General features: G+C 48.2%; 1 protein-coding gene across 14 annotated transcripts in view; it reads right to left on the bottom strand.

The window, feature by feature from the left end:
• Positions 1-13,182, bottom strand: part of AGAP1 (ArfGAP with GTPase domain, ankyrin repeat and PH domain 1) — a 639,539-nt gene that overhangs the window by 62,228 nt on the left and 564,129 nt on the right. For all 14 annotated transcript variants that reach the window (XM_054258069.2, XM_054258070.2, XM_054258072.2 and 11 more), the window contains one exon: positions 9,194-9,416. In XM_054258069.2, coding sequence (XP_054114044.1) covers positions 9,194-9,416 — 223 coding nt within the window. The remainder of the gene's footprint in view (positions 1-9,193; positions 9,417-13,182) is intronic.

Raw genomic sequence — 13,182 nt, 5'->3', positions numbered from 1 at the left:
ACTGTTTCTTTTCCTCTTTATTCTATTAATGTGGTGTATTGCAATGACTGATTTTTTGTGTATTGAACCAACCTTGCCTTCCTCACATTGAATGACACTTGATCACAGACTGTAATAATCCTCTTGTAGACATTCTCTGGCTACGACATCTGCTGGGCTAAACTGGATGTGCTGGGCCAGACAGAGTCTGGTAAAGGAAGCAAACAGAAGACCTGGGTCCCAAGAAGTGAGGAATGAAGTCCAGGGACTTGGACTAAGACAGTGAGTTCACAGGCGAGATTGCAGATTTTAATTTTTACTACTTACTGCAGACAAGAGTGTCTCAAACTTTAATGTGCGTAAGAATTACCTAGACAGTTAAAACACACCACTGGGACTTACCCTAGGGATGCTGTTTGGGTAGGTTTGGATGGGGCTCCAGAATATACCTTTCCATGTGATGCTACAATAAACCATCATATGGATACAAAGCAAAATAAACACAGACCCCATCTATATCAGCAGGCCCTCCACAACCCCTGGGGAGGGTGTGGACCATCTGTCCCTCTCACTGCCAATATGCATGATCCAGGCCTCAAGGCTGATTGTGTCTTCCACATAAAAAGGGATCTCAAGAAACTTCATAGGTATTATTTTCTTTTAGCACTAACTCTACATAATTTAGTGCGTGGACAAATGACTAGTCTCTTCTTAGAAATAAGAAATTACCCTGTTTCAAAATTTAAAACAGCAGAAGATGCTGGCCATGAAACCAGAACCAGGAACTCTATGGCCTGAGATATGGCTCCATATTTCACCATGCAGATAACAGATATGGTTGTGAGCGCTCTGCCATACAGGCTTCACCTTCCCGATAGGCAGTGTGGGGTCAGGGACATGAGCAGGGGAGACCTGGGGAGGGCAGGATGTGGTTATGTGAAACACGGGGGCTCTAACCCTGCACCTGTGTTGGTGGATCTCAGTATTTTACAGTTCTCAGTGCTGTTTTCTGTGGAAGCTCTTAGGATTAGCACTGAAAAAAGAGAATTAACACTTTAGAATCATGCCTGTGTGAGTTAAAACGTTGGATCTGGGCCAGGCACAGTGGCTCACGCCTGTAATCCCAGCACTTTGGGAGGCTGAGGTGGGTGGATCACCTGCCGTCAGGAGTTTTAGACCAACTTGGCCAACATGGTGAAACCTCGTCTCTACTAAAAATAAAAACATTAGCTGGGTATGGTGGCATGTGCCTGTAATCCCAGCTACGTGGGAGGCTAAGGCAGGAGAATCGCTTGAACATGGGAGGAGGAGGTTGTAGTGAGACGAGATTGCGCCTGTGCATTCCAGCCTGGGCGACAGAGTGAGACTCCATATCAAAAAAAAAAAAAAAAAAAAGTCGGGTTTGCTACATGAATGTAAACTAAAACGGAAGGGGCTTTATGCTTACTTATGTTACCATAAGTGAAGCTAGTGTATAATGGGAAGACGCTGTAGTTACATCATTATGCATGATAAATTTGCACTACTTATTTAATAAGTTTGACACATGATGGCTACTGAGATAGAAACTGACCAGGGGGCGTGGGAAGCGATGCTGCTGAACACTTCTGTTTTCTTGATGCCATGACTGACACCAGATTTGGCAGCAAAGGAACAGGAGCAGCAGCAGGACTGCAGAGCGCCATCTGGAGTCAGATCCTGGTGCCTGCAGTCTCTCTGGCACTCCCATGTGACCCTGGCATAGGCCTGAGAATGGGGATAATCCAAGCACACAGGGCACTGTGCGCTCTGGGCGTGTCTGTGTCTCCCTCCTCTTTTTTTACAAGGAAGAAGAAAGAGAAAAGTTCCCTAGAAGACAGGAAGTCCCTGGTGCGAAATAACCAAAACACCACTGAAAGACGGGCCCTCTGGAAAATGCTTGACTGCTGCAGGAATCAAAATAGAGGCCATATTTATTGGCCCAGGTTAGATAATTCAAGTCTAAAAAGCTTAATCTTCCCATTCCATTCCTTCATGTACTCCCGCAAGCAGACACGGGCTTGAATGTGGCCAGGGCACCCAGGAGCCAGTGGCTGCCTGCTGATGACTTGCATTCTCATCTGCCAGTGGTAGTAAAAATTCTTCAGAGTCAGAAACTCCTCAATTGTCACGATGGTCACATTTCAGAACATAAATGATATGGATTTGCAACCCACGACAGCTCTGTGGTAGCAACCGGCTCCCAGCACACACTGGTTTCCTGGCAGGATCAAACAAATAACTGGGGTTCGTGTGCGGCAGGCGGCATGAGAGACGAAGAGCACCCGGTTCAAAGGCGAATGTAAGTTATCCTTTAAAAAGCAGATCCCATTATACTTAACCTCATGGAGAATCTTCTTAGAATCACCTTTCTTATAATTAGAGCCAGTCTTCATGGAGAGCCGGCATGCATTCCCACCTAGCTCCCCAGCGGAGGTTCCCTAGATGCACTGCTGTATCTGTTGTCAACTGTAATCTATAGGTATTATTTTAAAGGCAGTGTTAATGTACTTCTCATTTGTACATTTTCCTAATTGGCTTAATATTTATAGCAGAATATTTCTGATCCAGGCCCGGAGCGCTAGTAAACTGAAGCATATTTGGCAATGTGCTAATGAGGACCACCCAGTCATGAAGGGTGGCTAGGTGAGTTACGGTTCTCTCAATCTGATTCCAAGCTGGCTTGCTAAGAGAAGTTGCTAAAATATCTTAAGTAAAGGCTGAGGTCCCCGAGCAGCTGTTGCGTTTGCAGAGCCGAGGATGTAAAACTTTACTGGTAGTAAATGTCACTCTAGCGAGCAGACGGCGTACCTGCAAACCCACAGCTCCTCGGAGGAATCTGCCTCTGTTGCGGCTTGAGCAGGGGACAGTCCCCGCCTGGACAGGGAAACCGGGAGGGTGGACCAGCTCTGCGGCTGGGGCCGGGGCATGCCCGCTGACAGGCATGCCGCGGTGACAGAAATTCACTTTGAGTTGCAATTAGTGGCACTGTCATTTTCGGGGGCTCCTGCCAATTAATTAAACCTGTCAAATAGAAAAACCACAGCGTTCACATGATAATTTATATTGGAAGAGACGAGCCTCACAGAGCACAGCGGCTTCCTCCACTAACGGAATTCTCCCTCAGAGCACTGAAAGAAACGCAGGAAAACAAGGCACAGAAAACCACACGCAAAAGTGGGCATGTGTGTTTGCGTGGGGGGGGTCTGCACGGGGAAGAAGAAAGTTAAACTGTCCTTGCTGTAATTGTTAACTCTGATCGCCGCAGTAGAAGACAGGCTGATTAAAACTCCAAACGAGCCCCCAGCTCCCTGAACCCTCTGCGTCCGGGATGATAGAATCAGAGGAGTTTATTCATACCATTAAGCCCCAGAGAACTTAATTGAAAGAAGAGCACAGCCCGGACCTTGACAAGCGGGAGGTCACAGTAATTGCTGCCGGACATATTTAACATTAAGATAATCAGGCCATTAATTACCCTTTGGATCATTAAATCAGCCAGTTGCAAAATGAAATTTCTGCCTCTATTACTCACTTGAGAGACCACAGGGGTGGCCTTTAATTTATCAGTGAGCTTGAGATACAAAGGCTGGGGCTGGGGGAGGGCAGGCGGGGAGGGGGTCCGGGCTCGGCAGTGGCGGCAGGGGCAGGGCATCAATCCGCCATGCTCGGTGATCGTGGCAAATTAACTAGGTAAGATAACCTCCGCTTCCAAAGGCAGGAGCTGGGGGTATGTAAATAGATGAGGGCAGACAGGGAGATCAGAGTCTGCACACCACTTAGCAGGATAATAAAGGAAATCATCCTTGATTATCAGTGCTAATTTGGACACTGCCGGTAGCTTGTTATGCGTGTTCTGAGTAGCATTTAATTAATTCAATTGCTTGTTAATGAGGGAAGTGACATGTGGGGAGCAGATGCCACCCAACTGCAGATGGACTCTGGTCATCGTGGCAAAGTCCTTTTTTAATTTTTGTTTCTCCTTTTTCCCCCCCCTCCACATTTTTTTTTTAAAGAAAGAAAATAGGAAAAGGTGTCAAGCATAGAGGAACACTCAAAAGAGACAAAACATTGACCTCAGCAGGCCAAGAACTGTTGAAAAATACTAAGATGAGACAATCCTGGGGCTATGTGGGCAGTCGTGCTCCCCGAGGCCACATTTGGAACAGTGCATCTTTATGCCAGAAATTTGAGCCCGAGATTACTGTATTGTGATCTTATGATCAAACCTAACAAGACAAAGACACAGCCAAGTGGTGCTGCTTTTAATATCTCAGAGCTAGCTGTAGGGATCCAATTATTTTCAGTTTGGATATATTTCCCCTTTATCAATATCTCTATGTGCATAAATAAGATGAAAGTGGAGTTCCGGAATCAAAAAGAGACGGAACTCACATCACTGGGCAGACTTGTTCCATCTGGAAGTGTGCGGCCAGTCTCTCCCACGCAGATTTCTGATGTCGGGCCCAAAATCTTCCTATCGAAGGCGACATCTTTTTATACGTTAAAGACAAGAAGGGCGTTTAGGCACGGAGGTGAACTTACAAACAATGGGGGGAATAAAAAGAAAAGGGATGCTGAAAAAGGGAAGAGTGCATGCTAAATCAGCAAACTCGGTTCCCTTCCAAGCAGCATCAAAGAGGTAATGAATGGGTGACTTCAGTTGTGCTCAGAGCTTCTCTCAACGGAATTGAAAACACTGTTCTCCACTTCCAGGTTCCTTTGATTTTCCTGGCCCAAATCAGCAGGCTCCGGAGCCACCAAGTAAACAGGCTACCAGTACTGAAATGCAAATAGAAGCGAGTCCCTGCTGGGCCTTGGGGGCCAAATGCCTTGACACCTGGACACAAAGATGGAGACGCAGTGCCACGCAGAGCACGGCTTCTGCCAAGGGGAACGCGGCGCCAGAGGGGTCTGCTCCGTCCTGCCAGGAAATCACTTGCACTGCAGCCAATCCCAAATGCTTCTAAGTGCCACGGGGACAGCAAGAAAGAAGAACAAGGGGCCAGGGCGCTGCCTTGCAGCCCCGGGAACACTGCCGTGCCGGGAACACTGCGAGGGAGAGAGGGCGTGCGGACGGGTTCACCGAGATGACTTTGCCGGTGAGGCAAACGTCAAAGCCCCAGTTTCACTCGCGAACACATGAGGAGTTCCAAGGCCCTGAAGTAAAAAGAGCACCTGACGTGTGTTCCGTGATGAGTCCCTGCTTTCACTCATGCACTCACTCAATCATTCATTCACTCAGGAGACATTCACTCGACTGTTTTAACATCATCTCTGAGTCTATTACGCTTGCCTTTGAAAGGGTCACCAATGAGCTTGGCAACTTCTTCCTACAGTAACACCATGTGCCCCTGACACTGGAACCCAGAGCCCTGCCTGCCTGGTGGACCCCGGCCCAGCTGCTTGGTGCCCTACAACACGCTGTGTTATGGCACCTCACAGACACACAAACCGGGTGTCACGAGGTCTTGTCCTACCCACAGCTGAATGCTCCCTTCTGAAACCCCTAAAACCCAGTCAGTTTGGTCCACTGTGACCACTTGACCACTTCAGCCCCCCCACTTAAAATCAATGTTTTAAGTGTGTGCTTAAATGGCATCAATAGCAATTAGAGAGGAAAATTCTGATTCTACCCCAGATGTAGTTAATTGTTGTGGCATTGATCTGTTCTCTAACGCTCTTCTTTCTCCAAATTAAACCCCCATTAAAGAGGGGGACGAAGGGCGACCTCTCCCCTCCTGCGACAATAAATTTAATATCGAATGCACGGGGAAAAAATGGCAGTTGTTGCAGAATCCATCCAAAAAGATTTTTTTTTTTCTTCCTGGGAGTAATTAAAAGATGCTTTTCTTGACTAATGATTCCCCTGGTCAGGAATGGGAAGTCAATACTGCTTCAGCCGCCGTCAGCTTCCATTGATCACGATGGTGCTCAAGTTTGAACGGCAGTTCTCAGGGTGGCAGAGATTCACTGGAACCAATTAGAAGCTGTCCGAAGCTGCCCTAATCAGGGGTACAGGGACATGGAAGAGGCCGGCTGGCTGTCCAGGACGCCTGCTGTCCTAACTGGCCACACGTCTAGGTGACTCCAGTGTGCTGGGGTTTCTCTGGAGGAAGATCTGCTGTGTTCTACTTCCCCTATGGTCTTGAATCTGCATGCGTGTGTGTGTGTGTGTGTGTGTTTGGGGGTGGGGGCAGGCGGAACGACGCATTTCTAATTATATTCCACTGTCAGAATGAATCTTCTGAACAAGATGGAATGGACCAGAGCTCCTCGGGAAAACAGATGGGACCTTTTTCAAAGAATTACGCTGAATATATTGCACTTGGCTTTTCCTTCAATGGAGATAAAAATTTATTAAAATATTTCTTTTTGGTATTATCTCAGGGCCACATTAAAACAACCTTCCAACTGTTTCTATGAACAATCGTAGGTCCTGCAGAGACCAGGAGGGGTGGGGTGGGCCAGGGGCAGCAGGGGTGGCTTGGAAAGGCAACATCTTCCCACATCATGGACAGAACTGCCTGCAGAGATTCCCGCCCTGACATTCCGTTTTCCATTTCGGTTGCGGGGAAGTGCAGGACGTGGTGAAGGTGGCGGGTGTCTACATTTCTACTCTGTTATTGGGCTGCGTGTGTTTTGCTTTGAACAGTATAGCTAAGGCTTTATGCATGGCCACCAGGGCCCTGGCCTTCCAGCTAAAAGGGACAGAGACCTTGCTGGCTGCCTTTAGTCCTCTTGGGAACAGGTGGGACACATAGAACCCATTAACAGACAAACCCCTTCCCTCTTCCCTGCCCCCAGAGTTGCTTTTTAGGTGCCAGCTCTGGCTCAGAGGCCCTCCCTGTTTCTGCTCTTTGGGCCTCCCCCATTCCCACTCCTCCTCATTCATGGAAGGTTCCTGTCCCATGGTGATAGACTCACCAATATGCACATCTCCCCAGGGCCGTGTGGAGCCTGCATCAGCTGAGGATGCCCCCACCCTCCAGCCTGCTTCCCACCTTGCCCATGGCCCCTGGCCCTGGGAATCACCCCATTTCAGAGTCCAGCTCAGATGCCATTTTTGCAGTGATACTTCCCAAATCGCACCTACTGCCAGCACCCTCCCGAGCCCCGGCATCCTCAGGGGACCTGAGAACGTTCACCAATCACTGGCGGGCTGCAGTCACCACTTACGGTTTCTTTTCTATGAGAAAGTGCTCAATGATTATTTGCGGATTTTCACTGAAAACAAAACTCCCCTGGAAAATTACTACAGGCACAAAGAAACATTCGGTTTTCATATGTGTTTATCTTCTTAGGCGCAAAGGGCATTTAGAAGTTTCAGAGTCACCTTTAGCCACAGCAGGGAGGCACATCACCAACGCCACGGTCTTGGAGAGGAATTACAACTTGGCACTGCTCTTTAGGAAAGCCAGTGTGACCAAAGAAGAGACGGGACTCAACTGCCACCACTGAGCTTGTGAGAAAGCAAGTCTCTGAAATCGTCTCTAAAAGAGAATGACATGATGCATGGAACACTGGGAAAAGAAGACTGAGCTGTACACTCTGGAGCTTAATTCAGGGACCCAAAGGAGAACTGTAAAATACCTATGCACGCACAGTCTTCATGTACAAATGAAGACGAAGTCATATTTATCAGTTAAAAATGATCCTATATCTTTGTTTCTAATAATTCTAAATAGTTTTTAAATTTTAGTGGATGCATAAACTTTTCTAATAATTCATATTAAAAATAATGTGCTGCTTCTACCTATAAACAGTAAGTGCGTACAGTGAGTTTTTTCCAGCTTATTTCAATGTTTCCGCATTCATACATTAAACTCAACCTAATTTCCAATAGCTTTTCATTTTCAGACCCAACGTTCCTCCAATGTTATATCTATGAAAAAAACCAAATATTAAAACATGAATTAATCTTTTAAGCATGTTCATAGTTGATGACCCAGATGATTTCTATGGTATGTTAAAAAAATCAAGAAAAATGATTTTTAAAGTGCATAATTTCTTCAGTTTGTAAGAAACTTATGCATGTTTACACTATAACTCACAAAGTGCTCCTGTATCAAAACCATGCAGTTTTAAACAAATACCTTCTTTGCACCTTTCCCGTCCTCCATACTACACAAAATCCCAAATACAGAGAGCAAGATGAGTAACACACCAGCTTCATTCTCTCCAGTGAGCCAAAGGTGGCACCACAAATTCATTTTTCAGTGCTAATGAATGGAAGTCCACCAGCCCTTCTCACGTTATGACTGCTCAGCAGTAGAAGCCGGTTCTGTGGCTGAACCACGGATAACAACTTGGACTCTCATTTTACCTGCTCAGCAGCAAAACAAATCAGAGGAGCCTCAAAAGTACCAGCAAGGTGAGACCTCTCCTCTCCCTTCATCTCTTTAGACACCCGAGAGGCAAACAGCAAAAGTGAACCTCAAACCCGTCCTCCTCCGAGGGAGAAACACACAGAACCTGAGTGACGCTGGAAGCCACTTGCTTTAGGCAAGTACGGAGGTGACACGCTCTAGTCCGCCTCCATGCCACCCGCCTTTTCAGAAGACACGCCATTTTCTCACCTCTTAGGAGCATTAAATATGTATGTGTACTCAAAAATGGTTTATAATAGCTGTAAATGAAAAATGAGAAACTAAATGGCCTCAAAATAAATGCGTTTTTTACACTGGGTAACAATTAACATTAATGAGGAGTTATACCATACATTAAGCTGAACTTGGTTGACTATATATGTTAGAAATATATTTTAGAAAATAAAATATGTTTTGTTAACATAAAAATAACTTTTGTGTGTATGTGCGGCGGCGGGGGGTGGATTGACACAGCAGATACTTATCAAAGGTAAAAGAATAACAACATTAAAGAATCAAACATTCATAATTAGTGTTAACAGCACAGCTTATGCCTATTAGAAATGTATTAATTAAAGTAATATATTCATAAGATTAGAAGCCTAATACATTTCTAAGAGGGGGAGAGAAGTCTCCAAGGCCCAAAAGCCAACATAAAAAATGAAGGGGTGTGAATTATCCACATCTGCTTAAGACCAATTTGAACCACAGACATTCCTGTGCCAGATGAATGGAAATTCCTACAGGCTGTCAGGGTCGACGATCACTTCCAGTTGCCCAACTGTTGGCACACGTGTCTGGAGCCACGTGGCTTCCACACTTCCTACCTTGTGGAGTCTATGGAGGGTTTCGTCCGCCCCTGGCTGCTCTCCTCCCAGACGCTGTTGGCCAGCTCGTTCCCGATGGAGGACATCACCTTGATGAGCTCGACTGGCCAGTCATCCAGGTCCAGAGACCGCACTCGGGAAAGGTGGGTGCCAAGATTCCGGTGGATCCCTGAGCACTCAATGCACATGAGGGCTCCCAAGTTCAAACTGGCCCAGTTAGGATCTGGGGGAAGAGGAAGAGAATGCTACATGCAACCAAACATCATGTCCCGTTCCAAGCGTTCTTGGAAGCACGAGGCCGCGCATCAGGCAAACGTCACAGCGACAGGCTCTTCCTAGGATCACATCCGTGGCTTGAAAATGCTCCCGAGCCAGGGCCCGGGCCTGTTTTAAGTGTCTCAAATGACTGGCAGTGGGTAGCAGCTTCAGAACACATTTGGCTTAAGCCAAAGGCTTGGGATTTCCCACACAATCAATGACTGAAAGCGTTGGTTTGGACAGAAAAGATGCCCTTTCCCATAGGTCACAGCAGCATTCACCTTGAGGGGACTGACCCGTGTGGGAAAAACATGTGTCACTCGGCATCCACTGTGGCCAGCTGCTGCCGAAAGGGAAGGAGGAGCGGTGCTGAGGGGCAGCTGGGGCACACTGTGCCTCTGCTCAGTCCCTCACTGTCACCTCTGCGGCCACTGGCATATTAGAGTTTACAGTAGGTACACAACGGGCATGCTTGCAAATTTCAAAGATGAGGGAGAAGGAACACGGCAGTGAAGAAAGGTCGCTTTCAGTTGTCTTATTTAACTATAGCTACCTACCAACTGCACTGCAGGCAACTTGGTAGGCAGGGGTCTTTGGTTAGGTTCATGCAGCGCAGCCAGTGCTGACCCGCAGAACGAATGGTGATGCCTGTGAAACTAGACCAAGCACTAGTGCCAGGCTTGTGCCAGGCCAACCAGTTCAGACAGCAGCACTGGGACCCCAGAACCGGATCACTGACTGCGTGAAACTGGCTGGCATCATCAGACGACCAGGAAATCAGGCCCGGGTTGACTTCATGCTCGACTCTACAGCTGACTGGAAGAGACAGGGTTGACCTTGGCAATCAATGGTTTTCACCACTGTACGTGGATACAGCTTACTCACCTGGGAATAGGCAATGTTTGCTCAGGGCTCACTTGAAAAGTCAACAAAAGACCAGGTGGCTCAAGTCACATTTGACTCAATGGGAAGACATCCTGTTTTATACATGGCAAGTGACCAGCCAGCCTTATGTAAGTTGATCAGAAATCTGAAAACCACCCCTTTATTTAACAGGGAGGTGGTGATAGATACCACAAGACATATAAGAAGAGCCCAGGCGCAGTGTCTCATACCTGTAATTCCAGCACTTTGGGAGGCCAAAGTGGGTGGATCACCTAAAGTCAGGAGTTCGAGGCCAACCTGGCCAACATGGTGAAAGCCTGTCTCTACAAAATTACAAAAAATTAGCCAGACATGGCGGGTGCCTATAATCCCAGCTATGTGGGAGGCTGAGGCAGGAGAATCACTTGAACTTGAGGCAGAGGTTGCAGTGAGCTGAGATCGTGCCACTACACTCCATCCTGGGCCACAAAGCAAGACTCCTTCTCAAAAAAAAAAAAAGAAATTTAAGAGAGGTCTGTGACCTCCGAGAAGTTCTGACTGGGAAGGGGAAACATATATATCAAATGAAAAAGAAAAAAAAAAACAAAAAACCCAAGCAGAAGAGAACAGAGAAATTCTGAGATTCCCAATGCTGAAAAGTGCACTCAGCACCAATGAACAGGTGGCAGGGGAAGGAAGAGGGCAGCGGGGACAGGAAGGATAGCCACATGGAAGAGGCCCTGGCCTGGGGGTGTGGAGGATGGAGACATGGCACACACTTGGCGTGGACCCCTCCTCGCTGTGGCTCTCCCTTTGTGTCCGCACAGCCTACCTCCCCACTGGCCCCCTCTGCTTCTGCACCTCCGGATCACTGACAACCAGGTTTCTACCTCCTGACCATGGACATGGCACAGACGAAGTCACCAGCCCCTTCCAGAGCTAAACCCAAAAGACCCCTGTGGCCAACACTTCACCTGGCCTCTTGTAGGCCGGCCACTGCCCAGCCTGTCCTCACAACACTGACTACTACTTTTTTCTTTTTTTGAGACAGGGTCTCTTGCAGTGGCACAGTCACTGCTCATTGCAGCCTCAAACTCCTGGGCTCCAGTGACCCTCGTGCCTCAGCCTTCCAAGAAGCTGGGACTATAGGTGTATACCACCAGGCGCGGCTAACTTTTAAAATTTTTTGCAGAGATGGGGTCTTGCTATGTTGCCCAGGCAGGTCTCGAACCCCTGGGTTCCCAAAGTGCTGGGATTACGGGCAATGAACCACTGTGCGGGCCAGCGCTAACTCCTGGTATCTTTTGGATTAACAACCTCTCTGGATTTTTCTCCCACTTTCCTGGTGGCTCTGTTGTGATCTCTTTCCCAGCTCTTCCTCCCTGACCTCAGGGCTCCTGTGGTGTCATCTCTTCTTACTCGGTAGTCTCTTTCAGGCCAACCTAACCCACCGTTTCAATTACCACTCAAGCACTATACCTCTTCCTGGTTCCTGAACTATTTTTTTTTTTTTTTTTTTTTTGAGACGGATTCTCGCTCTGTCTCCCAGGCTGGTGTGAAGTGGCGAGATTTCGGCTCACTGCAGTCTCCTCCTCCCAGGTTCAGCAATTCTCCTGCCTCAGCCTCCTGGGTAGCTGGGACTAGAGGCACGTGCCACCACGCCCAGCTGATTTTTTGTATTTTTAGTAGAGATGGGGTTTCACCACATTGGCCAGGAAGGTCTTGATCTCCTGACCTCTGGATCTACCTGCCTCAGCCTCCCAAAGTCCTGGGTTTACAGGTGTGAGCCACTGTGCCCAGCCTGGCTCCTGAACTATTATATACAAAACAACCACGTACATTTTAGTTGGGACAATCTCCTAGTCAACAGCCACTCTGCAAATGCATTCTTCTGCCAGGTCCTTCCCGTCTCAGCGATTCCAGCTGGAACCCGGGATCCACCTTGATTCTTCCATCATTCTCACTGCCAATCACAAGCTTCTCAACCTCTCTTAAGTCCATCCCTTTCTTGTCAAACCTACTGTTCCCATGGGAGTCCTCACCAGCATCCCAGCTGGGGTGCAAAATCCTCCTGTCTGCGGTCTTGCCTGTCACTTCCCTGCAGACCTCTCCACACAGCAGCCAGGGCCCCAGTGAACACGGTACCTCTGATCATGTCCCACCATGACTCAAAACCCAGCACCTCTCCTGTTCCTCTATGCCCCCACATCCAGCCCATCACCGTGTGCCCTGGGGAATGCTCTCACACCTGTCCCCACTGTCACCACTCACATCTGGGTCCCTACGGCCACGTGCCTAAACTCTTGCCAGAACCTCTGATTTGGTTCTAATGCCCACCCCTCCACCCTCCATGCTGCTGTGGCTGCAGAAACAGAAAATACTCATGCTGCGCCCTCCTCCCCCCCCTCCCCCGCCGTTCAGAGCCTGGTGCACCACCCTAACCTCCTTCCAGCAGCTCCCAGGCTGTTCAGGTCCAGATCTGAAGGACAACATTCATGCGTGGGACACATTCCTGTGCCTGGACTCAGAATTCTGTGAAACCCCAAATGTTGCAGGGGGCCGGGGTAAAGTGTCCCAGGACCCTGTGCTCACCCCCCTTCTGCTTAGAGACAGGGCCTCACCTCCGCTCCAGCAGAGTAGAATGACTCATCAGCAAGGGTTAGTATCTGAGCATCATCACTGCCAATTCCTTGGAAGACATCTTAAAGCCAGCTGGGATGCTGTGCTGTCTCGGCCAGGTGGAGAACCTCGGCTTGTGGCTGATCCCAGCCTCCTGGCCTGGCCTCAGACCTAGGAACTCTACTGTCCACGACCTGGCTTCAGGTCCTGCTTTCTAGCATGATGGACCTACAGCCCCAGGCCTGCCC

This window comes from Callithrix jacchus, chromosome 6 (assembly GCF_049354715.1).
Source record: "Callithrix jacchus isolate 240 chromosome 6, calJac240_pri, whole genome shotgun sequence".
Classification (NCBI taxonomy): Eukaryota; Metazoa; Chordata; class Mammalia; order Primates; family Cebidae; genus Callithrix; species Callithrix jacchus.
This window is presented reverse-complemented; position numbering and strand designations above follow the sequence as displayed.